We start from the raw sequence: 24,295 nt of genomic DNA, 5'->3' as shown, positions 1-24,295 counted from the left end.
GCCCCCGGGTGCCTGGGCCAGCCCGTGGGACGGGGGCTGCGGGTGGTGGGGCGCACTGCCCTGACCCCCCCTTGCAGTGCTGGTCCCACCATGGCTCGGACAAGGCGGCCAGCAGGAGGTCACGGCCGCTTCCATACCCCGGTATTGCCTGGCAGCAGATGTGCACAAGGCCCCGCAGCCGCTTCGCATGCAGCGTTTGCACCTAATTAAGCATATTCCAATCAGGGCCAGTAACCCCAGCAAGGGATTCACGGTGTGGGGGGTTCATCGAGGCAGTTGTGGTTCCATCCTGTGCTGGGAAGGGTGCTGGGGGCTTTCCCATAGGGTACCCCCTGGGGACACTGCGCATCTCCCCGGGTGTTCTCCTTTCCTCTCTTTCTGCCCCCCCACCCGCCAGGTGACCTCGGTGTCGGTGCTTGCCATCAGCTGCAGATGTTGAACAAAGCTTTGTGCGCGTCAGCCCAAGTTTGTGCACATCGCCTCAAGTTTTCGTGTAAGGTCTGGGAAACTCCAGCTACACGTGTCCTGGGCAGCCAGGAGCTGCTTTCGCTGCCCTGCTCCTGGACGGCCAGCTCCGTGGCCGGCTCCGTCGGGGGACGCTGGCACACTCGCCCTTCCCTGGGACATCCCCGCGGGGCTGCAGCTGCAGGGACGAGGACGATGCTTCACCAAGGCTGGTTCCTGCCAGTGCTTCCCAGCCTGGCCTGAGGCACCGGGCTGGGTGCTGTGGCCCCGGGGGAGCCCCACTCCCTGCAGAGGGGCCCTGGCTCCGGGAAGCTGCTCCCCAGCACGGGGCGCCCCAGGGTGCTGGGTGCTGGTGTGGGTCTGCCACACACTGCCCCAGAGCTGTGGGGGTCACCGAGAGGCTCCGGCGTCCCCGTGCAGCGGGAAGTGGCCTCTGCCTGGCCCCAGCCCCGCTGCTGGCTGAGGCCGGGGGGCACAGAAACCCCCCCAGCAGAGCAGCCGGGCTGTGACGGGTCTTGGTGCTGGGGTAACCAAAGGCTGGGGCAATCCCCAGGGACCGCAGAGGGATTGAAGAGGGGCCCCGGGTGCAACCCTGGTCCAGGGGCTGCTGCAGTGCGGAACGGGGACTGCTGGAGCAGAAACACCACAGAACAAAGCAGAGCTTTCTTATAAATTTATTACATAATAATAATAATAATAATATAATATAAGAAACATAGATCTCTGTGGGGTATGTGTATCACAACGTCAAGGGCGGGAGGTGAATGGTCACACCTCCATGACTCTGGAGAAGGAGAAATCTCCTCAGAAAATCCATACAAAATAAGGGTGAAGTCAAACTGACCCTGTAAAATTAAAAACAGAACAAAAACCCACAGGTGAGTTCGTCTGGGGGGAAACAAGAGTGTGGATGTGAGATGTGTGCGTGCGCGTGTGTTCACGCACGTGTGTGCGAGGGTGCGAGCCTGTCTATGCACATGCAGAGTCTGTGAGAGTGTGCACGCGCCCGGGGGCCGTGTGCATGTGGGTATATACGCACATGTATACATGCATGCCGGCAATGGGGGGGGGGTATGCACGTGTGCTGGGAAAAAATAAAACCAGGCCACACTTTGTTGCTGCTTCGACATGGTCTGAGCTGCAAAAGCTCGCCCACCAGGAACAAAGTGCTTTGGGTTTTGTTTTCTCGTCTCTTAAAGTCAGAATTACAGACAGGGGTTTATGGAGAACAAGGATTGATGAATTTCGTCTGGACAAAGGAAAAATATCAACAACTTTAAAAAAAAAAAATCCCTTCAAAGAAAAGAAAAGGTGTATCCATTTTTACAGCAGATAACCCAAGTCATTGAGAAGCCATGAGAATCACAGTAACGGCGGCGGGTCCTGGCGCACCAGGACGTCCTGGCAGGTGGGGCCCAGCTGCGCTCAGGACCCTCGCCGCAAGGCCGGGTGGTTGGGTTCCTCGCCTATCGCTCTGCCTTCTCCTGAATGGCTTTTCAAAATGAAATGTCTCACTGGGTCTGGAGATGTTTGGAATGGAGATGCCAATGCCATCAGAGTAGATATAAAGTCAGAAAAGAGCTATCTACACATGGGAAAAAAATCCTCTTTGCTTCAGCTGAGAAAAAAAAAAAAAAAAAGTTAAGTAGCAGCAGCTGCGTTAGCTGGAAAGTTACGTTTCTGTCTAGGTGGGACTAGAAATGATCATGGGACAAGACCACTGCTGGCCGTCAGGCCGGTACGCAACCGACTGCTCCTGGTGACGCTGCCGCAGGGAACGGAGCCCCCGGGCAGACCAGTGCGGGGACGTCCTCCAGCAAGTGCGGGGCACTCGAGACCTCGGCTTGGCTGGTGCTTGAAGCGGAGATGAAGCTGCTCGGGGCCAGCACAGCCACTGAGCGGGGCAGTGACCGGCACCGCCGGCTGGCCAGGCACAGGGGCAGAGCCCTGGGCCGCAGGCGGCACCGGTGAGACCGAGCTGTCCGGAGCGGGGAGGCGCTGGCCCTGGCCGCTCGCGTCTCGGGCAGCACGGGCAGGGCAAGCGCCCCGGGTGCCGCCCCGAAACGGAGCAGGCTCGCCCCGCGGGTGCCCTGGCGCTGCCTGGGACGGTGCTGTCTCCAAAGCCCCAGGCCAACGCTCGTCCAGCTCCACACACACGTATGTCTATGAAGGGGACGGGAGGGTGATGAGGAGGATGAAGCTGTCGCTGCTGTGTGGACAGGGAGAGGGGAGCAGGACTTCGTGGCAGACCCAAGCAGCCGCAGGGACAGGGGCGATGGCACGAGTGTGGTTGGAAGTCGCCTTCTTTTGTGTTATGCCTGACTGGGACCAGCCGTGGTGGCCCTGGGGCTGGCGGCCCCGAGGGTTCACGCAGTGTTTGCCAACACAGGTACGGCTGCAGCTGCTTCGTGATGTGGAAGCTGGGGTGCACGTTGGGGCGGCGCGGCCGCCAGCTCCGCCAGCGGCAGAGCAGTGCATCCACCATCTCCAGCCCTCGCCAGGAGGAGGGGGCTGCGCTAGGGGTGGAGGAGGGCTCTTCGGAAATGGCAAGAAGGCGTCCAGCTTTCCAGGTCCCAGACCGAACTTCCTGCAGAAAAGTTACGCTCTGCAGTCTTCTGGCCCCTCGCAGCGAGGGGCGGGTGCAGGCAGGGTCTCTGTGCGTCGCCCCAGAAGCAGCTGCAGAAGGGGCAGAGACCCGCAGTCCACGGGAGAGGGCCCGAGGGGCAGCCTGCACTCAGGACAACACGGTTACACTTCAACCCGCAGTGCCCACCGGCCGCCCCGTGGCCCCAGGGGCCGGGGAGAGGCTTTTGGGGTCGTGCCGGGGGGGATGCCAGGGAGCAGCAGGCAGCAGCTCTGCGTGCTCCGGCTGGAGGAGGGGAGCAGCTCCACGCCCGTAGGACACGGGGCTACCGGGGGTGAGGGCTGCCGGGGTCTGCGTTACCTGCAGGTGGGGCGGAAAGAAGCTGGCAGTGAGATGGAAATGCTGTGGGAATGGAAAAGGTGAGAGCCACGGGGGAGGCTGGTGTGGCCAGGGCAGCGGGGCAGGAGATGGAGGTGCTGGGCTGGGGGGGGCCGCAGGGCTGGGGGTGAGGGCAGGGCAGGGGCTGCAGAGCCAAGCTGGGCAGCCTGGGCCAAGCCATCAGTGGTGCAAAGGTTTGGAGCGGCCGCCAAGCTGTGGTGTGCAGAAAGAAAGCGTGCTCCGCAGGGCCACGTCTGCCCCTTCCACACAGCCAGGAGCGGCCATGGTGGGAACCCGTGGGACGGAGCACAGGAGAGCGAGGCACGGGATGGCCAGGGAGCTCTGAAGCGTGGGGGAGCAGAGGCAGAAGCCAGCAGAAGGACACGAGCAGCCTAGGGACAAATGGGCACGGGCTTCATATGGCTCAGTGCAGGCTGGAAATGAGCATTTCTACGTCAGTGAGAGGCTCCAGAGCAACCTCACAGAAGCAGCATGAGGAACAGACAGCCAAACTAAATTATTTTTTTTTTAAATTCTAATGTTTTACAGAGTTTGAGGCAGAGCCTGCATGACATGGAGCCTGGGACAAGCCTGCCTGCACGCCCAGTCCCCGCAGCAGCAGAGCTGGCATGCGGCAGCGACACGGAGGCTCTGTGCGCCCATGGGTGCCACCAGGACGTGGCAGTGCCACTTCGCCAGGCACGGGGCTGAAGAAGCAGCATCAGCCTGAACATTCGGGTCACAGGGGGCAAGTGGTGGGCTTGGCTTGTGGCAACGTGTGTACAGACAGCATTGAGGGTCCAGGCACTGCAGAGCATGTGGGAGGCGACGAGGGGGGGGCAGGCAGGGGACACATGGAGCCGGTGGGTCTGCAGGCAGCGAGCTACGTGCCAGGGGTGCAGCAGTGGCGGTGGCAGCGGTTGTCGGCACAGCCTTATTGTGCCAGCAAGTGCCACCCCACCAGCGGCATGGGACATCCCTAGTACAGAACTGTCCCCATCTGTGCATGAGCATGCCAGCAAGCGTTTGTGACCAGAAGGTGACAATTAATGCCAGGACAGGCTAAGGAGCTGGAAATGTGGGCAATGGAGAGAGCGAGTGGGCTGTGGGCAGCGCAGCATGGGGAGCAGGGCATAATTCAGTGCGTCTGAAAGTGCTGCTGGCCTTGCGAGAGGCCATCGTGGAGGGCAAACGGGTGCCTGGGCGGGGGATGGAGGAGGGCGGGTGGCGAATGGGAGCAGCGGGGTAAATGCAGGGCATGGAGGGGTGCACGGAGGCAGAGGCGTGATGGGGCAGGCTGCAGCGATGGGCACAGGGACAGGCACGGCGGCAGGGGCAGGACATGGTCACACACCATACAGCGGTAGCGTTGGCACACACAGGAGGGCCGGAGACTAATGAATACGATGGCAAACCTGGTCAACAAAGAGGTGGCTTCAGGCAGACACAATGGTTGCTATTACAATTAGGATGCCTCTTGGCTCACCAGGTTATCGGATGGGAGGCCTGGAGTACCCTGGGGTATCTACAGCAGGATTTTTGCTTGCAGAATAAGAAGGTACAGGTTGAAACCCCCTCTTGCCTTCCCCATGCGACTGTCCCAGCTGCAAGCACTGGGATGTTGCCTGGGGAGGGAAGAAGTGCTTGTGAATACACAGAATTCAGCGGTTTCTGGAGAGCTCTGTATAGAGCCGTTTTGGGCACGTGCCCAGCAAGAGAGCTCAGGGAAAAGGAGACAGCACCACAGCCTGCCAGGACCTGTCCCGAAGAGGGCCTCAGCCTGGTGCTCACACGCAGGAGGGGCTGCAGCCCCAACCCTTGGCCTGTGCCTTTCCACTGGCTGAAGGTTGTGAAGGTTCGGAGATGTGTGAGGGTCAGAAGGAACCTCCTTGTCCTTCCCTCTAGCACCAGAAGAGTTAATGCCTTCATGGGGGACTCAGCTTTTGGGGAACACCAGTCACCAAGCCATCCCCTCCCGAGCTGGCTGGGGCGAGCCCCTGGCCACCCCTGAGCCTGGGTGCGCGATGCTGTTGAGGGTGCAGTGCGGAGGGGAGCGCACGGGGCAGGGGGACAGGGACCGGGCTGGGGGACGGGGACGCTGCCTCCTCCGGCTCTGGGGCCGCCCCTGGGCACCGCAGCCTCCTCAGCCACTGGGTGTAATGCCAGTGCTGCCCCTCGCTTGCCTCCGGCTGGGGTTCCCAGCACAGCGCTCGCGCCGGGGCACGGCACAGCCTGCGCAGCCCTCGGCCGGCTGCGGTGCGCTGCGGGCACGGGGTCCGAGGGCGGGCGATCGCCCCAGCGCTGGAGGCGGGAGGAGGACCTGAAGCCATGGGGGCCCTGCGCCTGCCGGAGGCGCGGGGTTGCTGCAGGGTAGTGGAAGCTCTCCATGCATCTCTGCCTGCGGGGATGGAAGACTTGGTGTGTCCCAAAAACCAAGTTTTGTTTTGTGTTTCTAAATCTTTAAAATCCAGAGTGTCTGAAAGGAGCTGTTGGTTTTTTTTTTTTTTTTTTAAAAAGACTTTAACATTCATTCAGTCAGTCACTAAAAACTCCCATGAGTCATGGGCGTCCCAGGGGAGGGGTGCAGGCACCACCTCATCAGCATCTCAACAAGTCTAGAGATATATAGATTTAGTAAAATTATAACAAAATCAGGTGGCTATAGCTATAGATATAGATATATAGATATTTGTTCTCTCTTTTCAAATATATAGCTGATTAAAAAGATGCAAAATAAGGATGACTAAGACGGAGTGGGAATCCTGTAGTTCAGTATCGTCTCTTGTAGATCATCAGCTGCTCTCTATATAAATGCACGGAGATTATATATTATCCATCAATGTGTCCCCCTTGGAAACAAGACCCCCAAACCAAGAGGAAATAAAACACCTCCCCCCACCCCCCACCCCTTTGAACGTTGGCAAAGCGTTTTCTGCTGGATTCCCCACCAGCCTCCCTCTGACTCCCCCCAAACATGCTTCTATCCATGCGGTTTCGGTCCCTCTCTCTCCAGGGCAAACCAAGCGCAACCAGGCAGGGGAGCAGAGCCCACAGGCCAGGCTCTCTCACGCTTGGCGCTCTTCTCACCTGCACGGCGAGGCTTGCTCCTGCCTGCGACAGGTCTGCCGGAGGAGCCGCGGCAGGGTCGGAGCAGGGCGCGGGCGGGAGCAGGGCGGCCGTCACCGCGGCTCTCCTGGCACGCAGCGAGGCTGCCCTGCCACGGGCCCTGCTCCCGCTGCCGCCCTTCCTCGCCCAGCCCCACGGGGCCTCCGACCTGCTCCTGCCCCCGCAGCGCCCGGCCTGCCTCCCACAGCAGCCCGCGCTGCCGGGGCCCTGCCTTGCCGTGCTCCCCACACGCAGCCTCTCGGGGCAGCGCGTCTGGCCTGCCACCTCCCTGCCTGCCACACAAAGGACTTGCGAGCAGCGCTGGGCTCGCAGGAAAACCCACGCAGAGCCTGCTGCTCAGAAGCCCTTGCCCTGCACAGGTTCGGTTCCTCGACTGCACGGCGGCCCTGCACAGTCCCCCCCAACCAGGTGTCGCCGTGCCACAGGTCCTGCGCGGGGAGCCCGGGCGCGGCGGCACCTGGCGCCTCGGCCCCTCCTGCCACCAGCGACGCCCCAGGGAAGAGCACATCAAGCGATATACAGGCCAGACTCTCTGGGAGGAACAGAAAAGAGGATGTATTTCATGCAACATTCCTTTTCCCGAAGGCGTCGCGGGCCTGGTGGGGCTGAGCGGGGTCTGCGTGTGCGTGGCACGCAGGCTGTGTGTGAGCGGGTGGGAGCCCTCGGCTCCGCGCCCTTCAGTGCAGTGCTCAGAGTAGAAAGAGAATCAAACTGGGTTTTACTAGTCTAGTAGAAACGCCCCCCCCTCCCCGTGTGGTGGCTCTGGAAGAGGCCAGCGCTGCCTAGGACGGTCAGCTGTCTACCAGCTGCTTGAGTGCCCGCTCAATGTTCATACGGTGCCCGACCCGTGTCACCCCCAACTCCACAAAGTCCTCCTTGGTGAGGGCGGGCAGGTGTGTGCCCTCTATTTCATGGTCCTCAAACTTGTCTCGGTGCTCCACCAAGTTGATGCTTTCCAGCCAGTCCCCGACGTCGTACTTGTTCCACAGGTGGAGGGGTTTCTGCATGAAGGGCCTTGGTGGGTGGAGGGTGTGCAGGGGCGGCCCTGGAGAGGGGGACGGGGATGGGGAGCGGCTCCGGGCGCTCACGCTCCTCACCACAAAACGCACCTCCTTGGGCTCGTGTGGGATGGAGAGGCTGGAAGATTTGAGGATGGTGGGAGGGGTCAGACCATAGGGCCGCACGGTGCTGAGGGGCTCTGTCCGATCCAGAGCCGGCTTCACGGGGCTGGGGGTACGTCGGGTTACAGGGTAGCGACTGCCAGGTCGAACTGTGTAGGTGGTCCCGGAGCTCCGCTGGGAAATGGTGCTGAGTTCTCCTAAACTACTGAAAAGTCTGCAGAAAGAACGGTACAGCGAGAGAGAGAGGAGAGAGAGCAGAGGGCGGGGTGAGGCCAGGTCCCCAGACACAGCGGCACACACACAACACGCGGGGCGGCCGCTGCAGGGCTGGGCCAGCCTCAGGCAGCAGGGGTGGCTCTGCAGTGCTCGGGGACACGGGCTCGGAGAACTTTGGCCAAGAGTTTCTGCAAGCCCTGCGAGGTCTATTCCAGAGGAGGCAGAAGAGGTTCAAGCAAGTATCTCCGGTTCCTGGCCAAACCTGCCCTAGCTGCCACGGCCCTGAAGCCCATGGAGACCTCCCGGGGAGCAACCTGGCCCTGCAGCCCCCTGCGGCCGTGCCGAGACGGCTGCAGCTGCAGCCCCTGCACCGCTGCCTGCCTTGGCGCATCAGCAGGAGGCTGCGGCAGAGCCGTGCTGAGCCACGCCGGCCCCCTCCCACCAGGAACCATCTCCCCTCGCTCACACCTCTAGCTCCAGTTTGCAGTCGGGTCCCGGCATGGACCCAGAGCAAAACATAACACCTCAAGCCATCTGCTGTGGGGGCAGAGCCCCTTCCTAGGACAAGGGGACCCCCCCCGCCACCACCCCAGGCAGCGCCGTGCGGGTGGGAGGGCCGTCGTGCCACCCCTAGCATGGCGACAGCGGGGCCTGGCTGCCACCGGAGTGGTGGCAAGCTCCCTAGCGTGGGCCGTGCAACGGGCAAAGAGGTGTCTGAACAGCCTTATCTGGTGTTATGCCACGTGTCTGCCTCCCTGGGCATTTTACGCCTTGGTCTGCGTGTTTGTGTGCGTGCTGGGGGCACGGGCAGGCTGGCGCTGCTGGGGCAGCAAGTCTCGCTTGTCGAGTAGGACGCACAGTATGCCTGGGCACTGGCCTGTCTGCTCCCCACTACCTCTCCATGCTGCAGGAACACTTTCCTTCTGCCATCACCTACTTGTCTTTACTACTTCGCCTGGCATAAACAAGTATTCTCGGTATGTGAAAAGAAACAGACAAAAAAAATGATGGGGAGAAAACCTGGAGGGCAAGGCCTTTGAGCGTAATGGCCTGAGCGAGTCCCTCAGCTTGGGAAGCCTGGGGACAAGCACCTACCACCGGTGGCTGTTGGGGCCAGGACCGGCCAGGGGACCCTGAGGCTCTGTGTGGTCTCTCTGGTCTGGCAGTGGGGGCAAACGCAGCACCCTGAACCCTCCCCAGGCCTTTGGCTGCGGCTCAATCCTATCTCCAATCACCTTGACTACTGCTCTTTGACTGGGCTGCGCTTTGCTAACGTACACCCAACAGAACGCGTTGGCCTTGGTGGGCGAGCTAGCCCACCACTGCTGCCAGGTCGGAGATGAGCACAGATGGTTTCTGGAGAGCAGCCCGGTGCTGCGGCCTGAACGCCTGCAGCAGCTCCTCAGCCTCAGGGCTCCGAGGCCTGGGCAGTGGCCCATGAACCGTGGCTGATCGGGGCCTGGGTGGTCCCGCAGCAGAAATGCTGCAGACCTGAGGTGGTGAGAATGCTCCTGAATAGAAGCTAGGGTCTGCTGCTCTGGGTCTGCGCACCCCTGGGCCGGGAGGCGCAGCACTACTGGGGCTGGACTGGCGATCTCTGCTGAACAGCGCTGCCCACTGCTGTGAGTCAGGCAATGTCAACGTGCTTGTCCTCTGAGCGGGGCTGCGGCTCCCCGTGCCTGCAGGCTGCAGGTACGCCACCACCACGCCGGTGACCAGAGCCCCTCAGCCCAGCCCCGCAGAGCAGGACGCTGCCCGGGCTCCTGCTGCCCCGTGAAGTCAGACCCTGAAGCTTGGCACTTGAAAGCATCAGAGCGCTCCTCCCTGGGCCTGCAGCAAGGGGGACCTCCCAGTCCTGGTGCCGCTCTCGGGCTGCAACGAGACAGCACGGTGTGCACGCCTGGCGTCCCCAGGGCCGCTGCCGCCTGGCACCGCCACCTGCAGCCTGACGCACTGCAGTCCCCTGCTCCCCTCTGAGCTCTGCCTTCCCCTCGGGGTCACTTCTGGGACAGACGGACACTGGAGAGCCTTTGATGGCTACAGCAATCCATGGACTACACTAAGCACGCTGCCATTAATGCAGACACCACACAAGACATGGTCTGGGAAGTTAATACATGTCAATGATTTCTTAGAGAGATGGCTTCAAGAAGATGAGCTTAACATGAATACGAAGGTCTGTCCAGAGTCTGTGGGCTTAGCCACATTGCCTTTTATTCTTATTTTCTTCCTACCTTGGCACAGAAAGCAAGAGTGATAAAGAAGCGTGACGATGAATCACATTTAGGAAGCTCCATCAGTATAAAAGAGGAACAACCGAATGACCTTGAGGACTGCAGTACAAAAAACAGAACAAAAAGTGACAGTACAAAATTCAGTGTCCTACTGGCAAGGATCTCTGCTTTCAGATGGAGCTCGTCTATGGGAATTGATGAAGGAAGAGAAAGTTCTGGGTCTACCGGTACACCCTAAGCTTGCCGGGAGGCACCAGTGTGGCAAGAATACTGCAAGATCTGAAGTGTGCATTAATGTCGCCACACAAGACACTGATACAATCTGTTGTGAAATTCTGAGCACAATTCTGGTCCCGTATGTTCAAGAAAGGTAAATTTGAACAGGAATGGCTGCAGACAATGGCAGCTGGTGTGCCAAGAGCTTGTTCAACCTGGCAAAGGCAGGACAGAGAGGGAAATTGCTGTCAGAGGCTGTGAAAGGAGAAGAGATGCTTAGCCTGGAGGGTGCCAAGGACGCCAGACCTCAAACACACGCTGGCTGGTTAGCAGACAGCACCTAGCTGTCAGACCGATAGCGCTGGTCGGGGAAGCTGGTGGCCCACCAGGCCTCAGGTCAGTCTGCAGAGTGAGGACGTGGTTAGGGCCCACGGCGGGCAATGAGCTGAGACAAAGCCCTGGGCCTCGCTTTTCAGGCACGCAATTAGCTGCACAGGGTTATTGCCTGAAGATTCACCTTCCACGCGGTTTGCAAAACAACCCCGAATCTGTGTCCAAACATGAATTAACCTTGGTATAGGAAGAATGACAACTGCTGCACTGAGGGTTTGAGGGCAGCAACACGCTGCGCGCTCCTGTCTCCAGACATCGTCTGCACTACATCTTCCTGGGCAGCTGTTCAGTTTCTGCTTGTACAGTCGGTAATGAGATCTTCCACACAAGGCTCTGTACGGTCTGTTGTGAGAGAACTTCTATGCCATGGCGTAACCAGGACATTCAGGATGTGAGAGCAGACTGTGGAGACCAGCCCCACAAATGCTGCAACTTGCCTTGAGTGTTTTTGAGTTCAGGCTGCAAATAAAGAGGGTTTGTGAGAGTGGGGCATACCCTTCCAGAGGATTTAGAAAACCCCACAAATGGCACAGTGGGCCATTACTGTCCAGTTGTGTTCTGGTGTTACTGCCACCCCTCTTTCAAGAGCTGGGGGTAAGACTGCCATGCAGGTATCTCCCAGACAGCAGCAAACACAGCAATGCTTCTATTAGTTTTCCCCTGCCTGTGACAAGGGATTACCAACCATGTGGTGAGATGCTGCGGTGCTGGGGGCAGCGAGGCCCTGCTGGCGTTGCAGGCGGTCCTTCCGCAGCAGGCAGTGCCCCCAGGGAGATGCAGAGAGGCAGCGGGACCAAGCCTCCAGCAGTCCTGGGCATGTGCCCCCCTAGGAGTGGTGGGCACCTGATGCCTGTCCAGCAGCATGGGCCTTGCTACCAGGCGTGCAGGTCCCAGATGAGACCGTAGCAGGCCTCTGTGGCTCAGTTTCTTCTCTCAGGGTCTGGAGAGCTTGGGGAAAGGGCTTGCTGGAGCCCCATGCAAGAAATCAGCTGTGTGCCCAGGCTTCCAGGGCCAGCATGTTCCTGCAGCAGTGACACAGGGGAGCCGAAGCCGACCTTTCTGGGCATGGCCGGTCAGCAGATGTAATTTGCAGGTCTGTTCTCTGCGGAGCACTGGCTTGCTCAGCACAATGGACTGCTGGCAACACACTGTTGGCTCTCAACACTTCCAGGAGGACTGTTCTGCCAGCCACGCATTATGTCCAGAGGTCTCTGATGCCCTGTCCAGCTCTGGAAGATGACTTCATTACAGGCCATCAGGACAATTGTTTGCTCACAGGCACTTTATTCTGTGCTGAATCCAGGTAAGTTTTTCTGGATGTGATCCTTCACAAGTGGTATCTCAGCACAATATCCTTTCTGACAACTTGCACATTATGCATAACAACCGTATCTGCTTAGAGGGCTTTTTCTGGGTCATTGCTCTTTGTTACAGGTTCATATTGGCATATTAGTGTTTTGCCAGAGGACTACACATTGATACAGACGTACCAACCAGCTGGAACAAGCTGAGACCAAGTGCTGCTATGGTTTAGGATGATGCTATCAAAGCCTTTATGTTTGTCAGGTTTCATGAATACTAAGGTGTTGCCCACTTCTTTGGGCAACATCATGGAAATGTAACTGGGAAGCTTGACAAGAAAAACAAAATACTTTCTTCGCTTTCCACTTACAGTGATGCTCCAACTGGGCCTCGGAAGATGAGCAGCACAGAAATGGTGGGGTTGCTGGCTGTCTCAGATTTCACTGTGGCAGCACTGATAGCTGTTACAGGGCTGCCTTCAAGCTTTCCTTTTCTGAACAAGTCCAGGTTCTGGCAGCTCCTACCCCTTGTCGTGCAGAGTTCAGTGATGGCAGTCTGTTGGCAACAGCAGTAGCAGTAGATTGGTTGCCTGGATTGCTTCTTCAGAGCAGGCAGAAAAAGCAGCCTTTGAGACGCAGAATGCAAGGCCTGATTTGCACACCACAGCTTATGTATGGAACTGACTGAAATCAGTAAGAGGGGGAGAACAGGTCTCATGGGAAGCAATCTCAAGGAAAAGAAACACCAGCTTGCTGAAAAAGGAAGTTATAACCAAACAAAGAGGGATTATGCATTTGCAGGACAGCTAATTAAGCCTTCTGGGAATACTTTTACTGAAGGTATTAAACCACAGATTTCTTGAATAAGTCACTAATGGATGAGCATTCTTTCTTTGAACTCTGTATCTCGGTCCCAATTTCTTCAAGAGTAACAAAGGCTAGGGCAGATTCAGCAACAGAGGTAACGCACCGCCAATCACTCTGAAGAGAAGCCACTGCTTTTGCTCAGCAAGTCTTTGTTTTTACTGCTCTTGGCTTCCAGGTGTTTTCCTACTGGTGTTCAAAGGCATCGCCACTGCTTTTCATTAGGACTGCATGAAGGATTCACTGCATGTGATGAACAACCTTCACTACCAGATCACCGAGACACAAGACTGCTCTCGTGATTCTCCATCAGTGCTCGGTGCACCCAAAGGCTCTGACGTGGAGCTTGGTGCGATTTGGGATCGTGGCCAGGCTGTGCTTTAAGGTCAGGATTGGAGACTAATCCTCTCTCTCTTTGCTTAAATGCAGCTGGAAACTTTGGTTCTTGCTGCCTAGGAAGGTACATACACAGATCATATCGCACCTCTACAGCTCTCGTCTCAAAAGGATTTGGTTTTCTAGAATTTTCTCAAGAGAACTGTCCCTGAAAAGGGATGGCAAAAGGGAAGAGTACGGAACTGAAAGAAAACCTCTCTGGATAGCCTCTAAACCAAAATCAGAAGCACTTGCGCTACTTGTCACCACGAAAATAACACAGCTGCCAAGCAGGACAAAGACTGGTGTGAGCTGGTTGCTCCCACACGCTGCTTTCCATGTGACCAAGGTGTACCAGGGGAAGGAGGACTTCCCATCCCCGCCTGCGGTTCAGATCTTGCTGACAGTCAGTTCGGGCACGCTTTATTTGGTGGTGCTGGTGGAGGCGTTTGGGCAAAAAGCTGTAAAGAGATACAGTTCTTCACAAACCCTTGAGAAAGTCCCACTAGCAGAGCACCAGGCAAAACCTCGTCATGTCAGAACTAGGAAAGTAGCTCTGTGCCCGAAGCTGTACGCTCTATCTAGACAGAGAACCCACAGGAAAAAAGGCAGCGTCGCAGCCATCCTGCTTCCACACAGTGCACTGCACCAGGGCAGACAGAGCTGCATTAATGGAAGATTTATGAACTCTTCTCAGGGACCATTTGCTAACCCACTGCTCATCCTTAACTACTGAATTTCAGCAAGAAATTTGTTACTGGCTTTCAGCAAAAGAATCCAAAGAGAGGATAAGCTTATCCCCCTAAGAGAAACCCTGCAGGGGAAGGGGTGCCCAACAGCGCGTGAGGCTTATCTGAAGAACTACTGAGAGGAAGGATTTTCTCTGAAGGCAATCTAATTTCCTGCTGTCATTTTTTCTTAGGACTCTACTCGTGCAGCCACCGCTTTCATTAAGGAGGATAAATCTGGCACTCCTGAATTATTCTCTTTCACAGTAAAAAAAGCAAAAGGATACTGAGAGGGAACACCTACAGAAGCGACACAAACAAGTGGGGTTAATTGTACACAGTGTATTGTCCTTCCTGAAGGCAATGCACTAACTCTGCCAGCATCTGGAGGGCCTGATGATGCTGAAGAAGAACTGGACGAGTCTCTCTTACACAAGAATGAGCAAAAAAAGAATAGAATTGCTACAGCTTGTAACTCTAACGGCTGCTATGCTTCTGCACGGAGCCTCCTGAGCACAAATAAATGCAGAATTGTGGGCAGCACGTATGCATGAAGTCCTGGAGAACAGGGCAGCTTGGTCCTGTGAAGCACAGTTTGCGAAGATGGGCTACCACGGGCAGAGCTCTCGTATTCTTGGCATGTCAGACTTAAAATGCGCAGGAGACAGATCAGCAGTGCTGATCATGTGCAACCGGTCTCACATTTCCAGAAAGGGTCAGACTTGTATATGCTGTGTCCTTATCGATGGCCACGGGAGCTAAGCCCTGGCGCAGGTGAGGTGCAGCCGCTTCGCTGGAGAGCCAGCACAGCACAGCTTTCACAGGGCTCACAGACTCTGCAGGGCACAGAGACTGCATTGGGCGTGACAGATGAAGTTGATGCCTTCTGCAAGCAGCTGATGCACTGCACAAGAACAGTATAATCAGCTCGTGCAAATGACGTGGCTACACACAGTACTTCATGCATGGAACAGCCCTGCTGCAGCAGCACTGCTGCAGGTCACACGAGCGTGCCCGAAATCTCAGGCCAACTTCCCAAATCATCAGATTCATTCCAGACGTTGTTTCCAGTGGGAAGGCACGCATTTCTGGGAGAACTCAGAAGTAGGTCACCTCTCTTCTGAGAACGATGACTCCTTCGGACCAGACTGCAGGTCTGTTCCTTCCCGGGAAGTGGCTGGTAAGAGAGCCGCGCGAGCTACCGGTTAATGTGGCTTAGGGCAAAGCAGGCAGCGGGCGGAACGGCCTTCCAGACACCCCACCGTGCGGGGGGAAAGGGGAACCGTGCGGCAGCTCCGGCAGAGGATGGTGACGGGGTACCTGCAGGGGCTGCACCTCCCCTCAGCCTTTGGTGAGGAGGACGAGCAGCCTCCAGAAAGCAATCCTTCTTTTCCCACTGCCTATCGAGTTGCTGTGGCAACCAACATGCCTAGCCTACGGAGCAAGGATTCGGCAATGGCAGCCCGCTCGGTGCCTGTCTCGGCTGCAGCCATTGTCCGGCTGCTCAGCAGAGCAGCGCTGTAACTCCTCGGGAACTCCTGCCTTCAGGAAGGAGGGCGCAGGGGGCGCCAGGCTGGCCAGCCTCACACCGGTCCCTGGGCAGGAGACAGAGAAAATCACCCCGGAAACCATTTCCAGCCATACCGAGGATGAGAAGGTGACTGGGACGCTGTGAAGGGGAAGTCATGCCTGATCAGCCTGGCAGCCTTCCGCAGCCAAATGATGAACTTGGTGGAAGAGGAGAGACTAATGGATGTCTTTTATCTTGACTTCAGCAAGGCCAAAAACCCATCTCCAATAACAGCCTCACTGGCAAAGCAGTGAAGCATGCACTGGCCAAGTGGAAGGCAAGGCTGACTGGGAACTGGACGAGCTGCCAGGCGATGTGAAGGACTGTGGTCAGCAGTCCAGTCCAGCTGGAGGCCGGGTAATGATGGTTACTCCGGCTGCTGGTACTGAGGCCAAAACCGCTTATGTCTTCATCATTAATTACCTGGACGAGGGGGCATAGGATACCCTCAGCAAGTTTGCGGATGGGTTTATAAAACAAGGAGGGGTGTCTGATAAACCAAACGGGTATGCTGCCCCTCAGGGTCCCTGACTGACTGAATAGCGGGCCAAGAGCAATCTTCCCAACAAAGGGAAATGCAAAGTCCTACACCTGGGAAGGGGGGAACAGCCCCATCCTCCAGGGCATGCCAGTGGCCAACCAGGTGGAAAGCAGCTTTGTGGAGGACTCGTGGGTCCTTCTGGACACCAAGTTGAACACGAGCCAGCAATGTGCCCCTGTGTAAGAAAGATGGTATCTTGGACTTGCACTGCCAGCAGGTCGAGGGAGGTGATCCTGTCCCTCTTCTCGGCACTGGTGAGGGCACACCTGGAGCGCTGTGTCCAGTGCTGGGCTCCCAAGTACAAGAGAGACATGGGCATACTGGAGAGATCCCAGCAGAAGACCAGGAAGATGGTTTAAGGGACTGGAGCGTATGACACAGAAGCACAGACTGGGAGAGCTGGGACTGTTCAGCCTGCAGAAGGTCCAGGGGGAATCTCATCACTGTCTAACTACCTGATGGAAGGGAGGAGAAAAGATAGAGCCAGGCTCTTCTCAGTGGTGCCCAGTGACAGGACAAGCAGCAATGGGCACAGTTAAATATAGGAAATTCCATCTGAAGACAAGAAATCACTTTTTTACTGTGGGGGTGGTCAAACACTGGCAGGCACAGGTTGCCCAGAGGGTGTGTGGAGTCTCCAACCCTGGAGGCAGTAAAAACCTGAAAATGTCCTGGGTGTGCTGCTCGAGGTGGCCCTGCCTGAGCAGGGGTGGGACGATCTCCAGAGGTCCCTTCCAACCTCAACCATTCCGTGATTCTGCGAATGCAGATGGTGGGAGACCAGCACACCCCTGCGGGCAGCCAGCAGCAGATGTCCCGATGAGAAAGTGATGATCACATCAGCTCACTGCTACAGATGATTATTTCTTTTTGCCACAGCTGCCCAGTGGAAGAACCCTCCACGAGGTTTTACAAGAAGCCTCTGTGAGGATTTATGCAGAGAGTACTTGAGCTTCCGACAGATCTTCCAGACACTGTCCTCAGCTTTCACTGGTGCACACGCAGCAAGCAAACAGCAGTGTAGTCCTGCACCACCATCAATACCTCGCTGTCCCTACCAGCCCGCACCATTTCAGTATCAGCTTTCACTTCTCGCTGCCTGTGGTACAGAGAACACTGGCGGCATCAGGAACATTGCGAACACCAGGTGGCCAAAATTCATGGCTGGGGACTGAGCTCTTTGACCTGCGGAATTTAGCTTTTGCACTCAGCTGCCCATTTCTTTACATTTATTAACATTGAACTTCCTTTGCTATCACACAATTCACTCACCTAGCTTGGCTAGTTTCCCTCTAGTTCTTCACTGTCCTCTCTAAGTTCAGTGTCTCCCACACTTCCATGTTTTCTGTAAATCACGAATTCTCATTAATTACTGTGGTTTTCATATAATTAGTAACTCTGTTACTAATGTTAAATGGGACCCTACTAGAAAATACCGAATCTCTGCAATTAACCTTTTTCCACAATGACAAGCTACTCCAACTCTTCATTTCTATTTTTCTCCTCTGTAAAACGCATCAAGACCAAAGTCTTACTTCTTACTCTGAAATAATTCCTCAGTTTTAATAATCCATCTCCTGTGCTTCCGATGCCCAGCTCCTGAACCACAGCCTGGAGCAGGGGCTGCTGGCTTTGCTCCTGAGACATGGGCAGCTGGCAGGAGAACACACACGTGCCTGCCCAAGAGAGTGGCCTTCCTTAGGGGCTGTGAATGTGGAACAAACACAGCTCCCTTGAGCCAAGCGTCCAGAGTCGAGGCACGCTGCATTTAGCTCAAGTCCCATCACGGCATCTCACCATTGACAAGACGACACAAACAATCCACTTGCAGCTTTCTGTCTGGAGAGGGAAATGCAGAGGAGCCCAAGGGGTCTCTCACTGCACTGCTGGAGGTCCTCAGCAGTGTGCAGGCTGTGTATGAAGACTTCAGTTTCCAAACGAGTGCAGAACTGCCAGCACTGGAGAAGTGGAAGACACGCAAGGCAATGAAGTGGCCTACAGAGGACAAACCTTCCTGAACCAAGGCATGTGCAACACTGACACCTCTCTGCACGGGGGACTATTTGGAGCCAGTGTGTCCTCCACCCATGTCACACCACTGTACAATGAAAACCTTTTCTTCTTGCATGGAAAGGAGGGGAGAGATTTGAGTTTCTAAATCTAAGACATCAAGTTCTGGATTTCCTCAGTCTGCTCAGGACTGGACTTTCTTCTTCTTATTTCCAGAGCTGAAAAGAAGTCCTAGAACTAGCACAGATTCAGCATCTCCCTTGACTCTGGGGACAAAAGAGATGGAAAAACTGATTTCTATAGCTTAAGCAGCAAGTAGTGAATGTGTAGCAACTAACCAAGTGAATCAGGCCAGCTCTATGCTGCCATTCAGGTGTTCAGCAAGACAAGCTCACTTGAACAATGGAAGCTGTTTATAAACCCTAATGCCAGATCATGAAGGACTGCCAAAGCTCACAGATCGCATGACTACAGGGCAGCAGTGCACATGGCCAGAAGCTCGGTGCTCCACAAGCATGGGAGCGACCAGTGGAAGAAAGCAGTACAACCACGTATACCACTACTTTTGCAAATTGTTTTTTCTCTCAGAGAAGCATATAGTGAAAGCCACTTGAGCCATGACTTCTTCCATGCCATGGCAGTAACCCCTACACTACTGCTGGGCTGAGCTGCCAGGGTGGCACAGCGTGGGCAGCACCAGGCAGACTTTCTGGGAGCAGCCTGTGAGCACTGCAGTCAGCGGCCAGGAGAACAGCCATCACAGCAGACCTGGGCAGTGTGAATCAAGCTCTGCATGGCCAGCTGCTGGCCTGGTGCACTGAAGAGGAAAAGCAGGGAGCGACTTGCCCGCAGTCAGGGAACACCGTCAGGTACAGAAAGCACCAAGTACGAAACACGCAGTGGGGACAGGAAAACGAACAAATCCATGGAAGTTAAAGGCAAGCAGACACGAATGGAAAATAAGGCACACGTGTCAGGTTTGTAGGTGATGCAGACCTGACTGAAGCAGCAGGGGAAGCCCTGGATGCCTTCAAAGCACAGCACTCAGACCTGGGTGCACTTCTGGGAAATTCCTGCTAGCATTGAGACAAAGAGCAGGGGCCTGAGGCTCTCCACCCGAGGAGCACGTAAGACTGGCCTGGTGGAAGCTGTGCTAGAGGTAACAAAGGATTTTCTGGATTCTTGTATATCACTTTAATAGAGTATGAAAATCTTCTCCAGAAAGATACTGTGTCACTGTGTTAAGCCAGTACCTCACCATGTGAGGACAAAACAAAAACTGAGCAATGGGATGGTGTCACTGATGACGCAGCTGAGCCTGCTACTCCTCATTTACCATGTCATAACGATCTTTTGCTCTTCATCACACTATAGATGGTCCTTCATGTGGGAATAGGACACCCCTGCAGATGTGCTTCTGATGGAAAAAGAGCTAAGAACTTATGATGTTTCCTTGAGCTGATGAAGGGAACGGCGTGGACAAGACAGGACACCTGCTTGGCACCTGGGTAACAGAAGGATGAAGTTGCTGCTCTGAGGCTTTGATGAAGTGCAAGGTGCAGCTGAAGACTGAGCCCTGAACTGGCAAAATGTCAAAGGATGAGACTCACCTATGAGTCAAGATGAACCGTCCACTGCCCCCGATCTCTCCACAAATGCACTGCCTTCCTTATGGAGAGAGAGGTCCCTTACCAGCCTCGGTCATGGTCGGATGAAAGCAAATTTCACTTTTGCTGGGTTTATTGATTTATTTATTTTTGCTCTCCCAAACTGTTTATAAAACATTATCCCAATGAAACAGAGCCATGAAAACCCTTGAGGCGTATGCCCTTTTGTGGCTTCTCAGTGTAAACGTCTCCTTCCTGTTTCAAACCCACTTTTTCTCTCTCCATGCATTTCCCTCTTTTCTCTGATCAAACTCCTGCAGCCAGGACAGTAACCATTCTGGGTGGTCCCTGTTAGAACATTTTCACCTGACCCCAAAACACTAATTGTCCTTCCTTCACCTGCTCTTCCCAGCTCACTACAGTGTCCTACAAACTTCATCGGGAGCTGTCTCCTGAGCCAGAACTGCCTGTCCTCCCTCTGCTGAGCTCCTGGCTCCCAGTCACAGGAGTCTGACCTTGGCCAGTGTCTGTGCTCAGCAGGCTCTGCGCAGATCACGGGATGGCGCAGGCCACTGGCTGCTGGCAGACTTGGGGCATTGCACAGAGATCTCTTGCACAGAGGTCATCTAACATGACCCTCGTAGCACCTAACGCCTCAGAAGTGAGTTCCTAGTGGAAAAAGTGACTGGAAAAGAAGGACCCAGGGCTCTTCATATTTATTGCTCCTGCTGGTCTCAGATCAGAGGAGGAAGGGCACTTCTGTGTTGTTTTTCTCTTCCTAATTCCCAGAGCTGAGCTCTGAGAGCCAAGACAGAGCCTTCCCCTCTCCGGCAGCACCAGCTGCAGGCACCTGCAGGCCAAACCAAGCCCTGCAGGCACTGCCACCTTCCACGCTCACCCTGTCTGCTGGCAGCCAGCGCTGCCCCAGGCACTGCAGTCCCAGCCTGTTTCAGTGCGCTCAAGTGCTGGCATGGAATGGTGAGGCTCGTTCTCAGCTGGCTGGGCCCAGAGGCTGCAGCGGAGCTGTTTTGTTGCTTTCATGCAGACCCAGCTCTTCTTGTGCACCTCACTGACAGCTACAACCTGCCCTGGGCTCGGGCTCCTCTTCTGCCCGGTGCCACCGATCGCCAGCGTCAGCGCTGGGCACGTCTCCGGGCCTGACCTCAGCCACCTGCACAGAAAGGCAGGGCCAGAGCTTTCTGCTCAGGTGAGGAGCTGTGTCACACGGGAAAGCTACTAGTTTGCAGAAAATGACTGACCCCGATGGGACTGACGAGTGGGAAAGTTGGCCCAGGAGTGTTTGAAATTTGATGACACAGAAGGTTAACTTACAGGGTTGCAGGACATCGTTACGTACACAGAGCTAACGACATGCCTCCAGCCAGCAGCAAGCACTTCTGCGCCTGAACTGATCATGCCTTAGAAGTGGTGTAGAAATGAGTCTCCTCAGTGCAGCCTAAAAATATCCTGGTTTTACACCACCTCTTTTCCAGGAAATTAAATGCAAAAACTTGTGCTAGGAAAATATTAAAGGTGCTCAGCTAAGCAGGCACCTGTGAAAAACAGGGTGGATTACCCATCCAGTTTTATCACCGGTCACTTTGGACAAAGACACCAGCTGACCTTTTTTGCACCATAATTGGGAATAACACCACTCCCTAAAGTCCCTGTGCAGTCGGTGCCCGCTGCCCACCCCCCCTGCTCGTGCTAACACAGCCCTGTTTGGCCATGGCCTCCCCCCGCTGCCTGCTGCTGTGCCGCAGCCCCTCTGCAGCGCCCGTTCCCTGTCCCGGCTGCACTCGGCGCTCAGCGGGATGCTGGGCTCGGCCGAAGTGGTGTCCGAAGCTGTCATGCCAATGGGGTTGTGCAGCAGAGCAGGAACATGAACTGACGGGGACACTCAGCCAGCTGGGGCTGGACGGGAGCAGTGCTGGCTGAGCCCAAACGGACGGGCGCAGGCTGGGAGCATTGTCTGAAATGCCTGCTCAGCTGAACGAGGACGGAATTGGCTCCCGTTCGTTTCAAATAATGATAATCGTGTTAATGCTGTCTGACGAGCCGGTGCTGTGCTGGGACCGCTGGGCAGCGTCCCCACAGGGTGGGGGGCAGAAGACAGGTCTGGGCAGCCTCTAAATTGGCCCCGTCCTGCTGCACGCAGCACAGAGCTGAGGGACGAGCCCAAGTGCCCGCAGCAGTGACGGGGGGGCAGGCTCCCCCTGGGTGCAGCACCCCCAACACTCAGACGCTCTGTGACACCAGCAACAGGACGGAATGCATGAAGACATGGGCATATGCAATGACATGAGCAGGACCCTCCCACCGCTGACCAGAGGCAAACAAAGCAAGATTTATGTGCCAAACCGGGGCGCAACTTTCTGCCCAGCTCTAGCCAGAACAGTGCCCCATCTCCAGCTGTACCTACGGGCTCCACCACCTCTCCCCACCAGGACTGCCCTGGGCCAGATGGCGCCTGAGTTTCCCACACCTCTGCTTAAAGCGGCTGTGTGTCACAGCCCGGGAGTGGAGCAGACCTGGTCCCTGCGGATGGCATCCACGCGGCTGTCTGGAAAGCGGTACAGGAGAAACCAACAGCCCAGCGGTGGTGTATGGCATCTGGCAAGAGGAGTGTCCTAGTGTGCTGCCATTCTGCTCTCCCAGGGACTGGCCCTGTCCAGCTGGACACCGGAAAGGGGATGCAGACTCGGAAATTCAGCAATTGGCAGAAAATGACAAGTAAAATAAAACATGAGACTGTCCAGAGCTCTGGGGATGCTCTGGGTTTGCCTTCACACGTGGAAGCAACACAGGTGTAGGTAGCTAGTTTCATACACACTACGGGTAAAAAAAACAGGACAGACAGACAAACACGGAAGAAGCACAACCAAGACCACACAGCTGGCCATGCACACTGGGGAAATTCACTTGGTGGGCAGCCTGGATCGGGAGCACGTGCCACAGCTCGAGCCCTGCAGAGCCCCTGCAGGCCCGCAGGCCATCTTCCTGGGGAGGAGGGAGGCAAAGGGGGCCTGCCGCCAGGTGAATGCACACAGCTGGCCAGCCAGGGGCTTGCAAGGACTGCCAGCAGCACCGGTGGCAGCTGAGACCTGCTGGGGACATGGGCCAAGTGCTGTGCCAGTGAGGACTTCTCCAGCAGCCATTAACCACCTTGGGAGAAGGGAGGCAGTTTTCTGTCGTGTGATTTCCCCGCAGCAGTCCCAGGTAAACCTTGATCTGTGGTTTAAGTCTGTGCCAGCAGCGGTTTCCCTGGGGCACTGCATGTCACCGGCTGTGGGCCACCGGGCTGGAGCTGCCAGAAGGCAGCACTGTCCCCTTCCAGGCCCACCCTTCACTGCCCGTCAGCTGGGCTCAAGCCTGGGGTCTCTGCACGATTTTGGACATAGAAAGAGCGTAAAAGGCTGCTTGCTTTGTCTCATCAGGCTACTGCTCCAGGAGGTGACCGGCAGCGAGGGTGAGGCCTAGGGCACCTCTGAGCACGGGGCAGCTGCCAGGGGGCTCGGCAAGGAGCCTGCTCCCTGGGGGCGGCTGGCTCAGCCCTTTGCCGGCGTCTGTCCCCAGGCCTCGGGGGCTGCGCCGCAGGGGCCCGGCCTGGCCCTGGCTGGCTGGGGCACGTGGTCTCATCCAGCCACGGGACGGGCGCCATCAAAGCCCGAGGGAATTTCCTCAGTTGTCGCCCAGGAGGCAGCAGCACACAACGCCACGACACGGGGACACGGACATGCTACGGGGCACACGAGGACGGGCGGGCGGACACTCACGAGGCAGAGCGGGCGCCGCTCCCTGCCCTCGGCCGCCCGGGCACGGGAGCGGGGAGCGGGACGGGCGGGCGGCGCGGGGCACGACATGAGTTTGCTATGAGATGAGAACATGCTCACTTACACAACTCGCCCACCCTCCTGAGGCCAGAGGCGGTTCTAGACAGAGCAGCGCAGACATGCAGATGTGAGAGCAGGAAGAGAGCAATGAGAGAGAATGTTAGCTCCGGTCCGGGCGCAGCAACAACACGGAGTGAACAGAGGTTGGCACACGGCCGCGGCCTGGCCAGGCCGCGCGGGCCCAGGGGCGGTGGCTGGGGCGTGGGGCAGCGGGGCAGCGGGCCCCCGGCCGCTGGGCTCAGTGTGACCGAAACCCAGCAGCTCCGGGGGGTCGCTCCTGGGTGGGGGGCCCAGGGAACTGCCAACGGGGCTTCTGGGGCCAGGTACGTTCAGGTGGGTTCCGCACTTGCTGAGGGTACTTTCGTGTGTTTACTACGGGAAATGGGACAGTCATAATTGCGTGAGTTCAACAGCCAAAGCCTGAACAATTCAACAGTACTATTTGTAACCGCTGAGAAAAGAAGAAGGGAGGAAGGGAAAGAGAAAAGGGATGGGATGGGGCAGAAATTTGGGGAAGAGCAGAAGGGGGAGGAGAAGGAGGGGAAGGAAAGAACATATGCATGAGAAAAAAATGGTCCACAGCAAGAACAAGAAAGAGTGGCAAATACAGTTCAACATCTTTTCTGACTTTACCAAATGTCTGTGTTAAGTGTTTTGTTTTTATGACTGTGAG

The 24,295-nt window shown here is 56.4% G+C and overlaps 1 protein-coding gene across 8 annotated transcripts in view; it reads right to left on the bottom strand.

Annotated features, from left to right (window-relative positions):
* Positions 1-269: 269 nt before the first annotated feature.
* Positions 270-24,295, bottom strand: part of SHANK3 (SH3 and multiple ankyrin repeat domains 3) — a 389,687-nt gene continuing 365,661 nt past the window's right edge. For 4 of the 8 annotated variants that reach the window (XM_083835493.1, XM_083835497.1, XM_083835496.1 and 1 more), the window contains one exon: positions 7,255-7,888. In XM_083835493.1, the coding sequence (XP_083691619.1) occupies positions 7,345-7,888 (544 nt within the window). In that variant the 3' untranslated portion in view covers positions 7,255-7,344. Of the gene's footprint in view, positions 2,084-7,254; positions 7,889-23,626; positions 23,662-24,295 lie in introns of those variants that run through there. The other 4 variants (XM_083835502.1, XM_083835500.1, XM_083835495.1 and 1 more) reach the window with 4 other exon arrangements.

This window comes from Anser anser (genome assembly GCF_964211835.1).
Source record: "Anser anser genome assembly, chromosome: 1".
NCBI lineage: Eukaryota > Metazoa > Chordata > Aves > Anseriformes > Anatidae > Anser > Anser anser.
The sequence above is the reverse complement of the archived record's forward strand: the minus strand, read 5'-3'. Positions and strand labels throughout refer to the sequence as shown.